Genomic DNA, 19636 nt, shown 5'->3' with positions numbered 1-19636 from the left:
GGAGGGGAGACTTGATTGAGATTTATAAAATTATGAGGGGCCTAGATAGAGTCGATAGGAAGGACCTATTTCCCTTAGCAGAGAGGTCAATAACCAGGATAGATTTAAAGTAATTGGTAGAAGGATTCGAGGGGAGTCAAAGAGAACTTTTTTCACTCAGAGGGCAGTGGTGTTTTGGAACTCACTGCCTGAAAGGGTGGTTGAGGCAGAAATCTTCATCACATTTAAAAAGTACTTGGATATGCCCCTGAAGTGCCATAAACTGCAAGGCTACGGACCAAGAGTTGGAAAGTGGGATTAGGCTGGATAGCTCTTTCGACCAGTGTAGACAGGATGGGCTGAATGGCCTCTTGCTGTTCTGTAAATTTCTATGATTCTATTTCTTTGATTCTATGAAGAAACAATTGGATGCTTTGATAGGGGGACTACCCATTTTTTTTCCTTGATGAAGGAGCTATTAGCATTCCTCGCTATTTATCTTGTGATCACATTCAAAGCATTCAATATACAGGTACGAGCTGTAACAACCCAAACAACCACCTTAAGAACCACCAATATCAGCAAGATTCCTCGGGCGTTTCCAAACTTACCAGGATCCCCCTTGTTTTGGATAACCTACTTATAAAGTGAACAGTAAATGTGGCAATATTCCAAGAAAGCATAACAGTCAGCAAACAGTTAGAAACAAACCACTAATAATGCACTATCTTGTTAGTTATTCTTATTATATAGCCAGTAGTACAGAAACTGCAGAGGTGGTTGAATACAATTGACATATTAAAATTAATGATTGTACAATTTTTAAAAATTAAAGCTCGTCGGGTAAGTTATTCAAAAAAGAAAGACAGCTCAGACCCTGCATCTGGTCAGTTTGTCATATATATTTGGACAAGTAAAACAAAAAAGCATAGGTGCCAACGTGCAGCTGAGGTGCAGTGTAAATGCACCATCAAATCCAACACCACCAATGGGAGGGCCGATCATAAGAACAAGAGTAGGCCATTGGCCCCTCGAGCCTGCTCCGCCATTTAATAAGATCATGGCTGATCTGATCCTGGGCTCAGCCTCACTTCCATGCCCGCTCCCCATAACCCTTCACTTCCTTATCGTTCAAAAATCTGTGTATCTCCACCTTAAATATATCCAATGACCCAGCCTCCACAGCTCTCTGGGGCAGAGAATTCCACAGATACTCCTCCTGATCTCAGTTCTAAACGGGCGACCCCTTATTCTTAAACTAGTTCTAGATTCCCCCATGAGTGGAAACATCCTCTCTGCATCTACCTTGTCGAGCTCCCTCAGTATCTTATATGTTTCAATAAGATCACCTCTCATTCTTCTAAACTCCAATGAGTATAGGCCCAACCTGCTCAACCTTTCTTCATAAGTCAACCCAAAACTATCATTTATAAACTGCCAAGGGAAAAAGAATATTAGTTGGAGTCATATTACAAAGCAAATAATGGAAATAAAAACTTTCTGGTTCTTGATGTAGAAAATAATTGCTTTCACATTTCATGTCAGAATTACAAATATATGTTAATTTACCGGAAAAGATATGCTTTCTTCAGGACATCTTCATTTTCACAATATTTTGGCACATTTTCTGTGGCACAGTTAACCTACAAAAAATTGCAGTGTTTTAATAGGATAATGTAATGCTAATATTACATAAAAATGGAAACAAATCTGATTTTAAAAAAACACATTATTTTCTCGCCAAAAGAGCTCCACCAATTTTCTCCTCCTCTCCTTTGTAGAGTAAGACTGTGCTAAAGCTAGCTTTTTAAAACATAATTCTTCAGGCCATGGGCATTGCTGGCAATGCCAGCATTTAGTGCCCATCTCTAGTTGTGCTTGCGAAGGTGGTAGAGGTCTTCTTCTTGGACCGCTGCAGTCCATGTGTTGGGTTTTTATTAGGAAAGTTGCTTTTCCTGAAGCCAAGAATGCCTCTTTTGATTTTTTTAAACTTTCCCTTCTCCTGCTTATTGATAAGTCAATACACCTAAACCCCAGCAAAAGCACTACAAGATCTGCATAAAAGGAAATCAGCCAACACTCCCACTATTTTTCCTTCTCAGCGGGAATCCTGCATTCAGTGCCATCACGTGTCATGATGCTCGAGCTGATAATTCAAGAGTGTATAGTGCAACATGAGTGAACCAGTAGCCTACCACCCACGGAACAGCCATTAGGGCTGCAATGTGATACCAAGAAAGTTGCATTTCTACTTACATAAGAACATAAGAAATAGGAGCAGGAGTAGGCCATTTGGCCCCTCGAGCCTGCTCTGCCATTTAATAAGATCATGGCTGATCTGATCATGGACTCAACTCCACTTCCCCGCCCATTCCCCATACCCCTTTATTCCCTTATCGCTCAAAAATCTGTCTATCTTCACCTTAAATATATTCAATGACCCAGCCTCCACAGCTCTCTGGGACAAAGAATTCCACAGATTTACAACCGTCAGAGAAGAAATTCGTCCTCATCTCAGTTTTAAATAGGCGGCCCCTTATTCTGAGACTATGCCCCTTAGTTTTAGTTTCCCCTATGAGTGGAAATATCCTCTCTGCATCCACCTTGTCGAGCCCCCTCATTATCTTAAATGTTTCGATAAGATCACCTCTCATTCTTCTGAACTCCAATGAGTGTAGGCCCAACCTACTCAACTTATCTTCATAATTCAACCTGCTCATCTCCGGAATCAACCTAGTGAACCTTCTCTGAACAGCCTCCAATGCAAGTATATTCTTCCTTAAATACGGAGACCAAAATTGTACACAGTACACCAGGTGTGGCCTCACCAATATTCTAAACAGTTGTAGCAGGACTTCTTTGCTTTTATACACCATCCCCCTTGCAATAAAGACCAACATTCCATTTGCCTTCCTGATTACTTGCTGTACCTGCATACTAACATTTTGTGTTTCATGTACAAGCATCCCCCCAACCACCCAGGTCCCTCTGTACTGCAGCACTTTGCAATTTTTCTCCATTTAAATAATAATTTGCTTTTCTATTTTTTCTGCCAAAGTGGATAACCTCACATTTTCCCACATTATAATCCATCTGCCAAATTTTAGCCCACTCACTTAGCCTGTCTATATCCCTTTGCAGATTTTGTGTGTCCTCCTCACAATTTTCTCTCCCACCCATCTTTGTATCATCAGCAAATTTGGCTACATTACTCTCGGTCTCTTCATCCAAGTCATTAATATAGATTGTAAATAGTTGAGGCCCTAGCACCGATCCCTGCGACACCCCACTAGTTACTGTTTGCCAACGGGAAAATGATCCATTTCTCCCAACTCTGTTTTCTGTTAGGTAACCAATCCTCTATCCATGCTAATATATTACCCCTAACCTCGTGAACTTTTATCTTGTACAGTAACCTTTTATGTGGCACCTTATTGAATGCCTTCTGGAAATCCAAATACACCCTGCTCATTACATCCTCAAATAATGTCAGCAAATTTGTCAAACATGATTTCCCCTTCATAAAACCATGTTGACTCTGCTTGACTGAATCATGTTTTTCCAAATGTCCTGCTACTGCTTCCTTAATAATGCACTCCAATATTTTCTCAACGATAGATGTTAGGCTAACTAGTCTATAGTTTCCTGTTTTCTGTCTGCCTCCTTTTTTAAATAGGGGCGTTACATTTGCGGTTTTCCAATCCGCTGGGACCACCCTAGAATTCAGGGAATTTTGGTAGATTACAACCAATGTAAACACTATTTCTGCATTGACTTCCTTTAAGACCCTAAGATGCAAGCCATCAGGTCCAGAAGACTTGCCCGCCTTTAGTCCCATTATTTTACCGAGGACTACTCCTTCAGGGATAGTTCCTCCCTCCCTATAGCCCCTAGATATCCACTATTTGGATGATTTTAGTGTCTTCTACTGTGAAGACCGATACAAAATATTTGTTCAAAGTCTCTGCCATTTTCCGGTTCCCCATTATTAATTCCCTAGTTTCATCCTCTAAGGGACCAACATTTACTTTAGCCATTCTTTTCCTTTTTATGTATCTGTTGAAACTCTAAATATGTTTTTATATTTTGTGCTAGTTTGCTTTCTCTTTCCACACCCCCAACCCCATTTTTGCATATATAACAACTAACTTTTAATGGCAAATGACAATTTAAAAGAAAAAAATGTTCCAGAGAAGGTATTTTAATTCACCTGAGCCGCTGTGATGCCATACTCCTCGAGTGATTCTGATGATTTTTCTAGCTGCTGAAGGAAAAGTCTGATTGATGGGTTGGCTGAAACATAGAATCAAATAATGCTTTTAATGTTTCAAGCTGGACCTGTTCCTGGCTGGGCCAGAGATCACCTCTTACAGAAGATAAGTACTGCAGTGTATTCAGGGCCAGAGTGATCTCCTGGACAAATTTTGATCGCGTACTTGGGACGAAGAGGAATTTCCCAGATTTTCCTTCCCCAAATTGGCCTGGGTTTTTAATCTGTTTTGTTTTTTGCCTCTCCCAGGAGATCACATGGTTTCGAATGAGGTGGAGTGTATATATTATGATGCACAACGTACGGCAATTCTGTGGGACAGGTTCGATCGACCAGAGGGTCTTGACCTGTCCGTCATTGTTCGTATGTTCATCTGTAACCGAATATATATTTTTATAATTCTTCTATAGCATATGATAGGCCAAAGATGAACAAAGATTAATATTTTGTTTCCCACTTAAGATAGCTTTACTTGTCCTTATTTAATTTCAATTTGCTTGGGATAGTTGATACGGTTTTTAATAAGTGAGAGAGAGAATGAAAGAACAAACTTTCCTGTCCTCAGAATATCCCAAAACTAAGTATCTTTTAGGTACAATCATTTTTATTTTGTAGGCAAACATGGCAGCTAATATATGCCACAGAAAAGTTCCACAAACAGCAAAAGATGAACAAAACAAATAGATAATCTCTTTTGGTGGTGTTGGTTGAGGGACAAATATTGGCCAAGACAACAACAACAACGTACTGCACCTTTAATGTAGTGAAATGTCCTAAGGTGCTTTACAGTAGCGTTAGCAAACAAAATTTGACAATGAGGCACATAAGGATATATTAGAACAGCTTGGTCAAATAGGTAGGTTTTAAGGAGCGTCTTAAAAGAGGAAAGAGAGGTAGAGAGGCGGAGAGGTTTAGGGAGGGAATCCCAGAGCTTAGGACCTAGGCAGCCGCCCATGGTGAAGTGATTAAAACCAGGGATGCACAAGAGGCCACAATTGGAGGTGCATAGACATCTTGTGGGGCTGTGGGGCTGGAGGAGATTACAGAGATAGGGAGGTTAAAGGCCATGGAGGGATTTGAAAACAATGATGAGAATTTTAAAATCAAAGCGGTACTTAATCGGGGGCCAATGTAGGTCTGCGAGCACAGGTGTGTTCGGTGAATGGGACATGGCATGAGTTAAGATGCGGGCAGCAGAATTTTGGATGAGTTTAAGTTTATGGAGGGTGGAAGATAGGAAGCCAGCCAGGAGTGCGTTGGAATAGTCAAGTCTCGACATTGGAGAATTCTCCTGTTCTTCGATAAGTGACATGGGATCTTAAATGTTGTCTAAATGGGTACACGGGGCCTCAGTTTAACATCTCATCCAAAATACTGCACCTCTGACAATGCAGCCATCTCTCCGTACTATATTGAAATGCCAGGTTATGTACTCGTGATCCCACAACTTTATGACTCAAGGGCAAGAGTGCTAAACTGAGCCAAGACTGAAGGTTGGGACAGGGATGGGGAAATGATAAAAACTTATTCTCCACATAATCTGTTACATAATGAATGTAGTTTATCAGGGCAACCAATATCAACGAGATTAAGTCAGTGCTGAATTAATTGTTGAAGTAAAACAGAAATGAACATTAAAATTAGCTGAATAATTCTAAAAGAAAACTCAAATTAATAACTTACATTGATTCTTTTCAAGTGGATATTACTGTCCAGTCAAGGAGCAGAAAAGAGTAAGTACATTTTTTCCAGGACTTAAAATTCAATTTAAAAAACAATTAACATTAATTAAAATTGATTGAATTATTTTTGGAGGAATGACTTTGATTATGCTCTTCAAGGTTAGGGATGTCAGTCCTAGGCTATAGAACGTTTTTCTATTTATTATGCTTATGTTTTAGCATCAAGCAGTCGCATATCAGGTACAGTGCAAGTTAGATAGAGAGTAAACCTCCCACTACATTGCCTCATCAATGATCCTTAACCCCAAACTTAGGAAATACCCATACCATATCAGTGACAGTGTGCCATTTCTAATTCCTACAGCAGCTACCCTTATGGCCTCTGTGAGAGACTATCAATTTAGTAGCAATTACTTCAGAATCATGAGCAGTATGATACTATATAATCTCAGCCACAATCAGCAGAGATCTAACTTGGATCAAACTTAGAGCCGAGGTGAAAGGATAGTGTTACCCAGTTGATTATGGTTTGCCCAAAACATGCAAATAGAACATCCAATCAAATGTACTAACTATATAGGATGGATACAGATTATGCAAAGTTTTACTTTTACTGCAGCATTCTGTTTCAAATATTTAACCCAATCTAGCTAATACTGTACTTACTTGCTCTTTTGAAGTATATTAAAGAAGTTTTTCCTGACTGTAGAATACTGATGAATTGTTGTTGATTTAAGCTGAGTAATGTCTTCTTACCATCAACGACATTGAAATAACCAGCACATAATAAAATTAAGCAAATGTAGGAATGCCATTGGGCCATTTTAGCAGATAAAGTCAGTACTGATCCCAGAATTGCTTAAATAATTTGAATGAAATCCACAACTGCAATGTTATTTATTTCAATCTGTAAAAAGAGAAATTAACAGTAATATAAGTGAGACATAATCCACAAACCATGTTCAACTGCCCACAGCTTACGATGTTGGCAGCCCCATACTTTTAAGTCTAATGCAACACATTGTATACGATAATGTATGTTAAAATAGCCCCAGTGCATCAGGGGCACAAAATTTACACAGAAAAATAGTCATCTTAGAAAACATGGCACATCAAGAACCATCTCAATCACCTAACAAGTGGAAGACAAACACTTACTTTACAATAATTTTCTATTCTGAATATTTACATTCCATTTTAAAACTCCCTCCACAATTAAACTGACTTTGTATCACCTTTAGATAAAAATGAGAAAATCTCAATATTTTTTATAATAAACTGCATTTTCCTAGTAATGAAGTCAATGAAAACAGTCACCTTTATTACAATTTCTACATGAAGAAACACTTTTACAAATTGGAGAAACTTATGCTCTCTGGTCTAAAGAAGTTAACAGAGGATCTTACTATCAAAAGGCATAAATAATGTGAGCCGACAGTAGTATATTTGAGTTAAATCAGGCCAGTAGGATAAGAGAACGTGAATTTAAAGGTTTCAATTTTTACCCTTCATTGTGGCAATTTCAACAATCTGTCCAGCATTCAGTTTTTGTAAAGATTTGAAAAACTGGCAGATAGTTTTCTCTAGAGACAAGAAATTAAAACAAAAATGAATATATCTGATGGTCCGTCAGAAGTGGGTTTAAAGGAGGACATTAAAAGAGGAAAGGGAACATAAGAACATAAGAATTAGGAACAGGAGTAGGCCATCTAGCCCCTCGAGCCTGCTCTGCCATTCAACAAGATCATGACTGATCTGGCCGTGGACTCAGCTCCACTTACCCGTCCGCTCCCCGTAACCCTTAATTCCCTTATTGGTTAAAAATCTATCTATCCGTGACTTGAATACATTCAATGAGCTAGCCTCAACTGCTTCCTTGGGCAGAGAATTCCACAGATTCTCAACCCTCTGGGAGAAGAAATTCCTTCTTAACTCGGTTTTAAATTGGCTCCCCCGTATTTTGAGGCTGTACCCCCAATTCTAATCTCCCCGACCAGTGGAAACAACCTCTCTGCCTCTATCTTGTCTATCCCTTTCATTATTTTAAATGTTTCTATAAGATCACCCCTCATCCTTCTGAACTCCAACGAGTAAAGACCCAGTCAACTCAATCTATCATCATAAGGTAACCCCCTCATCTCCGGAATCAGCCTAGTGAATCGTCTCAGTACCCCCTCCAAAGCCAGTATATCCTTCCTTAAGTAAGGTGACCAAAACTGCACGCAGTACTCCAGGTGCGGCCTCACCAATACCCTATACAGTTGCAGCAGGACCTCCCTGCTTTTGTACTCCATCCCTCTCGCAATGAAGGCCAACATTCCATTCGCCTTCCTGCTTACCTGCTGCACCTGCAAACTAACTTTTTGGGAGGTTTCTGTAGTGTAGTGGTTATCACGTTTGCTTTACATGCAAAAGGTCCCTGGTTCGATCCTGGGTAGAAACATTACCCAAAAAGAGTTTCATGCACAAGGACCCCCAGGTCCCTCCAGGAAGTGGAGAGGACAAGTGTTTAGGAAGGGAATTTCAAGTTTGAAGCCTGGCCAAAGTGGGCCAAAGTGGTGGGATTCACAAAAGGCTAGACTCAGAGGAAGAGAGAATTCGGGGTTGAGGGAGTTGTAGGACTGAAACAGGTTATGTAGATAGGGAGGGACAAGCCCATGAAGAGATTCACATGTTACATTTGAGGCTTTGGGTTACCAGCAAGCACAGGATGATGGGCGAGTGTGAGTTGGTGTGAAATAGGATATGGGCAGCAGAGTTTCGGATGAGCTGAAATTCACAGAGAGTGGCAAATGAGAGGTATTTCAATAGAGCATTGCAATAATCATGTCTGGAGGTGACAGATGCATGGATGAGAGTTTTATCAGCATATGGGCTGAAGTAGAGCAGAGGTGATTGATATAATGGAGGTGTACGTAGACAGTCTTCGTGATGGAGAGGATATGGGGTTGGAAGCTCAGTTCAGTTTCAAATTGGATGCGGAGGTTTTGAACAATCTGGTTCATCCCAAGATTGTAGCCAGAGAGAGGGTGGGATTAGTGTCAAGGATATGGAGTTTGTGGAGGGGAATGAAGACAATGTCAAAGTCGTCAGTCTTCCCAATGTTTAACTGGACAACACTGCAGCTCATCCAACACTGGATGTTGGACAAGTAGTCTGACAACACAGAGACACTGGAAGGGTCCAGAGAGGTGGTGGAGAGGCAGAGCCAGATGTTGTGAGCATACATGTGGAAGCTGACTCTACCTCTGCAAATCATATTGTCAAGGGGGCACCATGTAGATGAGCAGGAGGGGGGCCAAGAATAGATTGTTGGTCTGGAGGCAACAGAGCAGGTGCAGGAATAGAAGCCATTTCTGGAAATCTCTGACTACAACTGAATGGGTAAGTGTGGAACCAAGTGAGAGCAGTCCCACTGGACCTAAACAAAGACGTTCGATTCTCTCCAATCCCTTCATAGTTTGAAACACTAAAAATCATCTCAATCTCCTGATCGATTTTATTTCAGATGTTCAGCTCATGTAGTGATTCCCTCTCCCCAGTATAAGGTTTAGTGACTTTTGCAAGTAAATTAGAGATACAACTTTCTGCATGGATAAGATATAAAGATACAAAAGCAGATATAAAGATCGAGCTTTCTATGAGTGAAGGGAAACGTTCCTTCAAATTTAACTAACAACTGAATTAAACATCAACTATTGCACAAAATTCTGTTTTACTTTTCAACACCATGCAAAACATTGTCACTTAATTCAGAAAAAAAAATTACCATCGAAACCTAGCAGGAAGACACACAATTGTGTGTACAATCTCCTACCTGGCCCATTGTCAGACCTCACAGCGGAACGTGCTGCTGAAAAGGTTCGACACAATTCGACAGCCGAATCCCCGCCTTTGCCTTTCTCTGATTGGCACTTCTACGGTCATTGTTGACAACGCAATTGGCTATTGGGTAACACTGGTGTCAATCAAATTATGTACAGCCGCTTCCGGTAACAAGCCGTGAGCTCCGAAGACGCATGCGCCACTCTTACGACCGCCCTCGAGCTGATCCCGTTTGTTATCCCAGTGATTGACAGGGAGGGCAGACGGCGTTCCACCAATGGGAGGGCGCATGTGGTGCAAGGGGCGGGGCGCGGCGGCAGGCTGGAGGTTGTTTTTATGCTGGAGATGAGGCAAGCAAAGATAGCGGCAGCGGACGGATGGAGAGCGAAGGCTTGCACTCACTGCGGTAACAAGCACTGCCCGGTTCAGCGTACCCGTAAACATGTCTCTGCAGAGCTCGGCGGCAAGTGCGGTCCTGCTCTCGTCAATGACGGCGGCTCCGGACAAGCCGATCCGGGCTGCAGTTCCCCCCTCAGTGGAGCTCGGCTTGACCGTGGTTTACACCGCTCTGTACACTCTGCTTTTCCTCTTCGTTTACCTGCAGCTCTGGCTGGTTTTGCACTACAGGCACAAGCGGTTCAGCTACCAGACCGTATTTTTGTTTCTCTGTCTGCTCTGGGCAGGCCTGAGGACTACGCTCTTTTCATTTTACTTTAAAAATTGTATCCAGGCCAATCAGCTGGAGCCTTTGCCTTACTGGCTGCTGTATTGCTTTCCTGTGTGTTTGCAGTTCTTCACGCTGTGTCTGCTAAACCTTTATTTTGCACAGGTATGTTTTTAGAGAGGAAAAAAAGTACAAACAGAATAAATTAATTTTAATGCTGATTTCGCTTTGTTTTAATGGATAATGGGCATTGCTCTTTTTTTTTAGAGACCGCTGAAACACTAGGCAAAGTGTTGATGTACGAAGCTGTCTTTGTTCTTTTTATTGCATATCCAAATTACAGCCGCCTTGTTCTGAGATGCAAGTCAGATTGTAACATACAGATTTCTATTGTATCAATTTCCGAGAGTGCTGTGGTTTATCACTAAAATAGTGGATACCTTGATTTTTTTTTAAAGAGAGAGATGATATATGTTTGAAAGGCTTGGCTTGTCCCGGTAATATTCCTAAGCAATCAGTAGTTTAAAAACAAGTGGTATTTGGAACCGTGTCGTTCCGGCTTTAGATAAATACCAATTATGGCGTTAAGTGTGTTCACTGCTCGCCGCGTTACAGTGCAGCGCTCGGCTGTTGGTGTAGATAAAGAAAAAATATCCCTATCCTGAAATCCTCTAGTCTGTTAACTCGCAACATATCATCTTCTGGTGTAATGCCTGCTGGAAATCTCATTCAATATTCTTAAGTGAATGAAATTGTCAGTAAACTGACACTAGTCTAATTCATTTTTGTTCTGGCCTTGCTTAATCCAAGAATGTAATGGAAATAAATGTTGCTTTTGAATAAATCGTGCCGTTTCGTGACTAAGGCGATTGAGTTCCTGACGGACAATTTGCAGGTGTAGGCAGGCAGTTAAACTTTTTTGTAAGGATTTGGTGAAACAACCCGTATTACCGAAATGCTGTGTCTACGCCAGTCTTTCTGGTGTTGCCCATTCGTTGAATGATGTTCGTTGAGTTCTGCAGATGAACATATTTTAAAATTCGCACTTTTAAAATTATACGCAAGTGAAGCATTGGCGACGTTTACGAAGAGGTTGTAGCAATAATTACAATTCGGTTTTTAATTTAAGTTTGTTCGGGATTATCATAGTAAATATTCTATTTGTATAGATTCGTATTTGTGTCCCTTTTGGGCAGTAAGCAGTTTGATACTGGAAATCTTTAAAAGAAGCATTGATTTAACGAGGTGATCCACCTCCGGGTTAGGACATTGCTCATCTGGCCACTGCGCCTCTCGACCTCAATTCGAGCTTCAAACTTCCACCTTCCACCGTAACCAGTTGTAGCGGATTCTACTGTCTCCAGAACTAATTTCACAAAATATTAATGTCTATTTATGCAGTGTTACAACGGTAAGTGTACACTCGATGCAGGTTAGAAGTATTTCATGTAATTTGGAAAAAACTAGCAATACTTTTTGACTGAACTCTAGCGAACTCTAAATGGCGAACTGCCTTCATGTTGACCTATACAACAATTGCAATATAAAAGCGTATTTACTGTTAAGTGAGATCAAACATTATGCAAAACTCAATAACTATTTTTTCTATTAATCTAATGTAGCCGCTTATATCCTGCTCTTTGCAACCCCCCCCCCCCTCTCCCTAAACCTTTTTTTTAAATAACCTTTTCCTTTAAAAAAAAATAACCTTTTCCAACCCCACTTTATTGATCAAGCTTTCGTCATTGATATTAATCTCTTCCATAACTCTGTCTATTCCCATCTCTCTTGTACTGGAGGCACCTTGGGTTTTATTATTAAATGCAATTGTTGTACAAAAGAATAGTGACTCATTTTGCTATACAAATAATTATAAGTGACAATTTACCAGAAACTTGATGTTCCAGCTGTTTTAATGCCTTTTTATAATGGTGACCTGATAATTCAGTTGATTTAATCATAGGAAAGCAAAGGGAGCTAGATCCATAAGCAGTCTGTTTATATTAGATTGTTGTATTTGCTCTGCTCGGCAGCAAGTGATTAAAGCAGGCTTAAAGATGAATGGAACTTTTTGGGTGCCTTGCCATGGGCAGAGAACTAGTAGGTTTGCTGAACAAGTGAAAACATCTATGACAATCTGTCTTTAGTTTTGATCAAACATTCGGTTTTATTGGACAATATAGTGCAGTTTTGAATTGTATTGTCACATTTGTTCAGTTTAAGTGCAGTGCATTGTATCTGTTACTGAGTATGAATAAAGTAGGCCAAAGGCCAGCAGAAGTGAGGGCACTCTGCCTGGACTTCCATTCACTGAGAAAATGGTAAGCTCTCCCTTTTGCAAACTCTTGCTCATCAAACTTTTGGCTTCCATTTGATTAAATCAAGGGATTAACTCCTGAATGTAAACATATATTCACTATATTGAATTACATTCAACTTTCTCAATGCCAATCCAAAAAGCTGTCCAACAGATTCAAAAATTAAATGAATATACTGGAAACACATCAGGTCTGGCAGCAACTGAGGAGAGAGAAACCGTTAATATTTTAGGTCAATGCCCTTTGATCACAACTTCAAAAATGATTCTGAATATAAGCCTGTAAGGTGTAAACAAGACCTTGCACTGAGTGCACACAAACTTATGCCTTAAACTGTAAGTATGCAAAACATTCCTTCATTTGTATTGGAGGGGAAAATCATAAGTATATGAAAGCCTGAAAACTAGCAAATGTTGAAAGCACAAAAGTTACTTCTAGGGGGGCTGGGGTCATCTCCATCTTGAAAATTGCTTTGTTTTTCCACATTTGCTGGAGTTGAAGTAGCAGTTATGATCTAATAGAAAGACTGAACAGGCTCGAGGGGCTGTATGGTCTACTCCTGTTCTTTGGGAATGTTTTTATTTTTTTTCCCAGTAGCAGTACATAATCTTGTACTGAGAAGAGCAAATTTAAATCAATGTTTTTTTTAAAAAAGCCTAATCACAAATAGGCTGTTTAAACCCTGTTAATTGGGATGATTCCCAGTTAGGACTGTAGACAGTAAAATGTACATCCCCTCCAAATGCTGTTGTTCCTCACCCTTGTCAATTGGTGCATTTCTAGGGGTGGGTGGGGAGAGCAGGAGTGAATTTATGTTTTTATAAAAAAATCAATTATATTTTGGGTTTTCAACAGTTAATAATTTCCCTAAAAGCTACTTGGACAGTCACTTTCCAATCTTTATTTTTAAAAAAATCATAATTCTACAATGTGGGTGTTGCTGGCCAGGCCAGCATTTATTGCCCATCCCCAATTGCCCTTGAGAAGGTGGTGGTGAGCCACAGCCTTTAACTGCTGCAGTCTGTGTGGTGAGGTATTCCCAGTGCTGTTAGGGAGTTCCAGGATTTTGACCCAGCAACGAGGAAGGAACAGCGGTATATTTTCAAGTTGAAGAACTTGCAGTTGATGCTGCCATGCGCCGGCTGCTCTTGTCCTTCTAGAAGGTAGAGGTCCGGGTTTGGGAGGTGCTGCTGAAGAAGCCATGGCGAGTTGCTGCAGTGTATCTTGTAGATGGTATATACTACAGCCACGGTGCACTGGTGTAGGGATTGAACGTTGAAGGTGGTGGATGGGTGCCAATCAAGCTGGCTGCTTTGTCCTGGATGGTGTTGAACTTCCAAGTGTTGTTTGAGCTGCACTCATCCAGGCAAGTGGAGAGTATTCCATCACACTCTTGACCTGTACCTTGTGGAGAGGTTTTAGGGAGTCAGGAGGTGAGACACTCACTGCAGAATACCCAGCTTCTGACTGGCTTTTGTTTCCATGGTATTTATATGGCTGGTCCAGTTTCTGGTCAAAGGTGACCCCTGGAATGTTGGTGGGAGATTCGGCGATGGTAATGCCGTTGACTATCCAGGGGAGGTGGTTGGACTCATTGTTCGAGATGGTCATTGCCTGGCACTTGTGGCAAGTAACATTCATGCCACAACATCAGCCCAAGCCTGAATGTGGTCTAGGTCTTGCTGCATGTGGACATGGACTGTTTCATTATCTGAGGAGTTGCGAATGGAACTGAACACCATGCAGTCAACAGCGAACATCCCCCCTTCTGACCTTATGATGAAGGGAAGGTCATTGATGAAGCAGCTGAAGATGGTTGGGCCTAGGACACTGCCCTGAGGAACTCTTGCAGTGATGTCATGGGGCTGTGTCGATTGACCTCCAACAACCACAACCATCTTCCTTTGTGCTAAGTATGACTCCAGACAGTGACTTTGTTTTTTTTTTGGTTTGGTTTGCCTCTTTCTCCAACCCCCCCCCAGGTCCCATTGACTTCAATTTTACTAGGGCTCCTTAATGCTACACTCTGCCCTTGACATCAAGGCAATAGTTGACAGTCATTCCCGCATTACTGCGAGAACTCTGCTCTTCTGTCCATGTTTGAACCAAGTCTGTAATGAGATCTGGCGACAAGTGGTTCTGGAGGAACCCAAAGTGCAGCTTGATAGCACTGTTGACAACACCTTCCATCACTTTGCTGATGATTGAGAGTAGACTGGTGGAGCAGTAATTGGCCGGCTTGAATTTGTCCTGCTTTCTGTGGACAGGATATATCTGGGCAGTTTTCCAGTTGTTGGGTAGATGCCAGTGTTGTAGCTGTACTGGAAGAGCTTGGCTAGAGGCGCAGCTAGTTCGAGAGCACAAGTCTTCAGCACGACAGCCGGGATGTTGGTGACCCCATAGCCTTTGCTGTATCTAGTGTGCTAAGCTGCTTCTTGATATCACGTGGAGTGAATTTGAATTGGCTGAAGACTGGCTTCTGTGATGGTGGGGACCTCGGGAGGATGCCAGTATGGATCATCCACTCAGCACTTCTGGACGATGGTGACAAATGCTTCAGCCTTGCCTTTTACACTTGTGTGCTGGACTCTGCCATCATTGCAGATGGGGATATTCATGAAGTCGTTTCCTCCTCCTCCTGTTAGTTTAATTACCACCACCATTCACGACTGGATGTAGCAGGACCGCAGAGCTTTAATCTGCTCCACTGTTTGTGGGATTGCTTAGCTCGGTTTATAACTTCCGCTGCTTAACATGCATGTAGTCCTGTGTTGTAGCTTCCCCAAGTTGGTACTACATTTTTAGGTACGCCTGGTGCTGCTCCTGACATGCTCTTCTGCACTCCTGCTTGAACCAGGATTGGTCCCCTGGCTTGATCGTAATGGTAGAGTGAGGGATATGCCAGGCCATGAGGTTATACAGATGGTGGTGGAATACAATTGCGCTGCTGCTGATGGCCCACAGCGCCTCATTGATGCCCAGTTTTGAGCTGCTTGTCTGTTCTGAATCTACCCATTAGTGCCACACAATACAATGGAGGGAGTCTTCAGTGTGAAGATGGGACTTTGTCTCTGCTGTGATCACTGCTACCAATGCAGTCATGAGGATGAGGTCAAGTTGGTTTTCTTGTTTGTTCTCTCGCCACCTGCTGCAAGTCCTATCTGGCAGATATGTCCATCAGGTCTCAGTCAGTCGTGGTGCTAGCAAGCCCCTCTTCGTGATGGACATTGAAGTTTTTCCCCACCCCCCACCCAGAGTATATTCTGTGCCCTTACTACCCTCAGTGCTGCTTCCAAGTGGTGGTCAACATGGAGTAGTGAGGGAGGGCGGTAGCTGGTTATCAGCAGGAGATTTCTGTTATGTATTAATGTTTGGGGGTCACCAGACACCAGTGGTTGGAGGTCATCAGGATGTGGCATGTGTGCTTGGTCACCTGTATGTAAGCTTGGGTGTCTTTGTCACACAGGCACTCTCTGGCTGGAATAAAGATGGATCTAATTTCCTTGCCCATGAGACTTTATGGGGTCCAGAGTCAATGTTGAGGACTCCCATGGCCACTCCCTCCCAACTTTATACCACTGTGCTGCCACTTTGGGTGGGCTTGTCCTGCTGGTAGAACAGGACATACCCAGGGATGTTGATGGAGGAGTCTGGGACATTGGCTGAAAGTTATGATTCTGTGGGTATGACGGTCAGACTGTCGCTTGACTAGTCTGTGGGCAGCTCTCCGAATTTTGGCAATTCCCTAGATGTTAATGAGACTTTGCAGGGTCGACTGGATTGGGTGTGCCGCTGTGTTTGAAGCTGGTGCCGAGACCCTGTCCAACTCCCCATTTAGTTCAGACACCTTTCGTCCTCCCGATACCCCTGATCATGCTGGCACTTTTCCTCCGGAATTCAACCTAGCACTTTTCCATGTTCGATTCACGCCAATACTCCTCTTCCGCTTCCTCAGTTCAAGCTAACGCTATCCCTCCCATCCCCCCCCAATTTAAATTCATTTCATGTTGGCGCACTCCTCCCTCATTGAAAGCACTGCTTGCACCACCTTCCCCTCTCATCTCACCAAAGCACTAATCTAGTTTCTCCCACTTTCTTAAAATGCTGCTTCCAGCTCCTGACCACCACCTTTCTTTCCCTCTGCTTTCTGCTGACTTCCCTCCGCCTCCCAAAAATATTCTTTCTGCCCACCTTGGTGTATCTTCTCCCCTCTTCTCCCTTTCTACCCAAATTCTGTTTTCTTCTTCTGTAAATGATTGCAGATACTGCATACTGTGGGTGCTAATTCCTATTTTCACAAACATTCCTTTCCATAGTGAGCAATGGCTCGAAATACTTGCAGCTGCAGGACCTTGGTATGAGCAACACTGAGGGAAGACTTCCTGTCGCTACTAATTTTCATGCATGAAGAAAGATTGGGTGCCAAAGCATTGACTGTCCATATCAATGCATGGAAAGGCAAATTTGAATTCAATTTTTAAAATCTGCACGATAACTGGAAACATAGAAACATAGAAAATAGGTGCAGGAGTAGGCCATTCGGACCTTCGAGCCTGCACCGCCATTCAATGAGTTCATGGCTGAACATGCAAATTCAGTACCCCATTCCTGCTTTCTCGCCATACCCCTTGATCCCCTAGTAGTAAGGACTACATCGAGCTCCTTTTTCAATATATTTAGTGAATTAGCCTCAACAACTTTGTGGTAGAGAATTCCACAGGTTCACCACTCTCTGGGTGAAGAAGTTTCTCCTCATCTAGGTCCTAAATGGCTTACCCCTTTTCCTTAGACTGTGACCACTGGTTCTGGACTTCCCCAACATTGGGAACATTCTTCCTGCATCTAACCTGTCTAAACCCGTCAGAATTTTAAATGTTTCTATGAGATCCCCTCTCATTCTTCTGAACTCCAATGAATACAAGCCCAGTTGATTCAGTCTTTCTTGATATGTCAGTCCCGCCATCCTGGGAATCAGTCTGGTGAACCTTCGCTGCACTCCCTCAATAGCAAGAATGTCCTTCCTCAAGTTAGGAGACCAAAACTGTACACAATACTCCAGGTGTAGCCTCACCAAGGCCCTGTACAACTGTAGTAACACCTCCCTGTCCCTGTACTCAAATCCCCTCGCTATGAAGGCCAACATGCCATTTGCTTTCTTAACCGTCTGCTTTACCTGCATGCCAACCTTCAATGACTGATGTACCATGACACCCAGGTCTCGCTGCACCTCCCCTTTTCCTAATCTGTCACCATTCAGATAATAGTCTGTCTCTGTTTTTACCACAAGTGGATAACCTCACATTTATCCACATTATACTTCATCTGCCATGCATTTGTCCACTCACCTAACCTATCCAAGTCACTGCAGCCTCATAGCATCCTCCTCGCAGCTCACACTGCCACCCAACTTAGTGTCATCTGCAAATTTGGAGATTCTACATTTAATCCCCTCGTCTAAATCATTAATGTACAATGTAAACAGCTGGGGCCCCAGCACAGAACCTTGTGGTACCCCACTAGTCACTGCCTGCCATTCTGAAAAGTACCCATTTACTCTTTGCTTCCTGTCTTACACCCAGTTCTCAATCCATGTCAGCACACTACTCCCAATCCCATGTGCTTTAACTTTGCACATTAATCTCTTGTGTGGGACCTTGTCAAAAACCTTCTGAATGTCCAAATACACCACATCAACTGGTTCTCCTTTGTCCACTCTACTGGAAACATCCTCACAAAATTCCAGAAGATTTGTCAAGCATGATTTCCCTTTCACAAATCCATGCTGACTTGGACCTATCATGTCACCTCTTTCCAAATGTGCTGCTATGACATCCTTAATAATTGATTCCATCATTTTACCCACCACTGAGGTCAGGCTGACCGGTCTATAATTCCCTGTTTTCTCTCCCTCCTTTTTTAAAAAGTGGGGTTACATTGGCTACCCACCACTCCATAGGAACTGATCCAGAGCCTATGGAATGTTGGAAAATGACTGTCAATGCATCTGCTATTTCCAAGGCCACCTCCTTAAGTACTCTGGGATGCAGTCCATCAGGCCCTGGGGATTTATCGGCCTTCAATCCCATCACTTTCCCCAACACAATTTCCTGACTAATAAGGATTTCCCTCAGTTCCTCCTTACTAGACCCTCTGACCCCTTTTATATCCGGAAGGTTTTATGTCCTCCTTAGTGAATACCAAACCAAAGTACTTGTTCAATTGGTCTGCCATTTCTTTGTTCCCCGTGATGACTTCCCCTGATTCTGACTGCAGGGGACCTACGTTTGTGTTTACTAACCTTTTTCTCTTTACATATCTATAGAAACTTTTGCAGTCCGTCTTAATGTTCCCTGCAAGCTTTCTCGTACTCCATTTTCCCTGCCCTAATCGAGCCCTTTGTCATCCTCTGCTGAGTTCTAAATTTCTCCCAGTCCCCAGGTTCACTGCTATTTCTGGCCAATTTGTATGCCACTTCCTTGGCTTTAATACTATCCCTGATTTCCCTTGATAGCCACGGTGGAGCCACCTTCCCTTTTTTATTTTTACGCCAGACAGGGATATACAATTGTTGTAGTTCATCCATGCGGTCTCTAAATGTCTGCCATTGCCCATCCACAGTCAACCCCTTAAGTATCATTCGCCAATCTATCCTAGCCAATTCATGCCTCATACCTTCAAAGTTACCCTTCTTTAAGTTCTGGACCATGGTCTCTGAATTAACTGTTTCATTTTCTATCCTAATGTAGAATTCCACCATATTATGGTCACTCTTCCCCAAGGGGCCTCGCACAACGAGATTGCTAATTAATCCTCTCTCATTACACAACACCCAGTCTAAGATGGCCTTCCCCCCCCCCCCAGTTGGTTCCTCGACATATTGGTCTAGAAAACCATCCCT

General features: G+C 42.3%; 2 protein-coding genes and 1 non-coding gene across 5 annotated transcripts in view; 2 read left to right on the top strand and 1 right to left on the bottom strand.

Annotated features, from left to right (window-relative positions):
• Nucleotides 1-9811, bottom strand: part of txndc16 (thioredoxin domain containing 16) — a 215085-nt gene extending 205274 nt beyond the window's left edge. The window contains exons 1-4 of one of the 2 annotated variants that reach the window (XM_070879211.1): nt 9701-9811; nt 6598-6838; nt 4190-4272; nt 1549-1622 (exon numbers count right to left, since the gene is read on the bottom strand). In XM_070879211.1, the coding sequence (XP_070735312.1) occupies nt 1549-1622; nt 4190-4272; nt 6598-6754 (314 nt within the window). In that variant the 5' untranslated portion in view covers nt 6755-6838; nt 9701-9811. The remainder of the gene's footprint in view (nt 1-1548; nt 1623-4189; nt 4273-6597; nt 6839-9700) is intronic. The other variant, XM_070879212.1, reaches the window with a different exon arrangement.
• Nucleotides 8302-8374, top strand: trnav-uac (transfer RNA valine (anticodon UAC)). The gene has a single exon. It is a non-coding gene; the product is annotated as a tRNA-Val (tRNA).
• Nucleotides 9812-10100: 289 nt separating the features above from the next.
• gpr137c (G protein-coupled receptor 137c) overlaps nt 10101-19636 on the top strand; it is a 65001-nt gene continuing 55465 nt past the window's right edge. For both annotated transcript variants that reach the window (XM_070879210.1, XM_070879209.1), the window contains exon 1: nt 10101-10585. In XM_070879210.1, the coding sequence (XP_070735311.1) occupies nt 10199-10585 (387 nt within the window). In that variant the 5' untranslated portion in view covers nt 10101-10198. The remainder of the gene's footprint in view (nt 10586-19636) is intronic.

The sequence above is a fragment of the Pristiophorus japonicus genome, chromosome 4 (genome assembly GCF_044704955.1).
Source record: "Pristiophorus japonicus isolate sPriJap1 chromosome 4, sPriJap1.hap1, whole genome shotgun sequence".
Taxonomy (NCBI): Eukaryota; Metazoa; Chordata; class Chondrichthyes; family Pristiophoridae; genus Pristiophorus; species Pristiophorus japonicus.
This window is presented reverse-complemented; position numbering and strand designations above follow the sequence as displayed.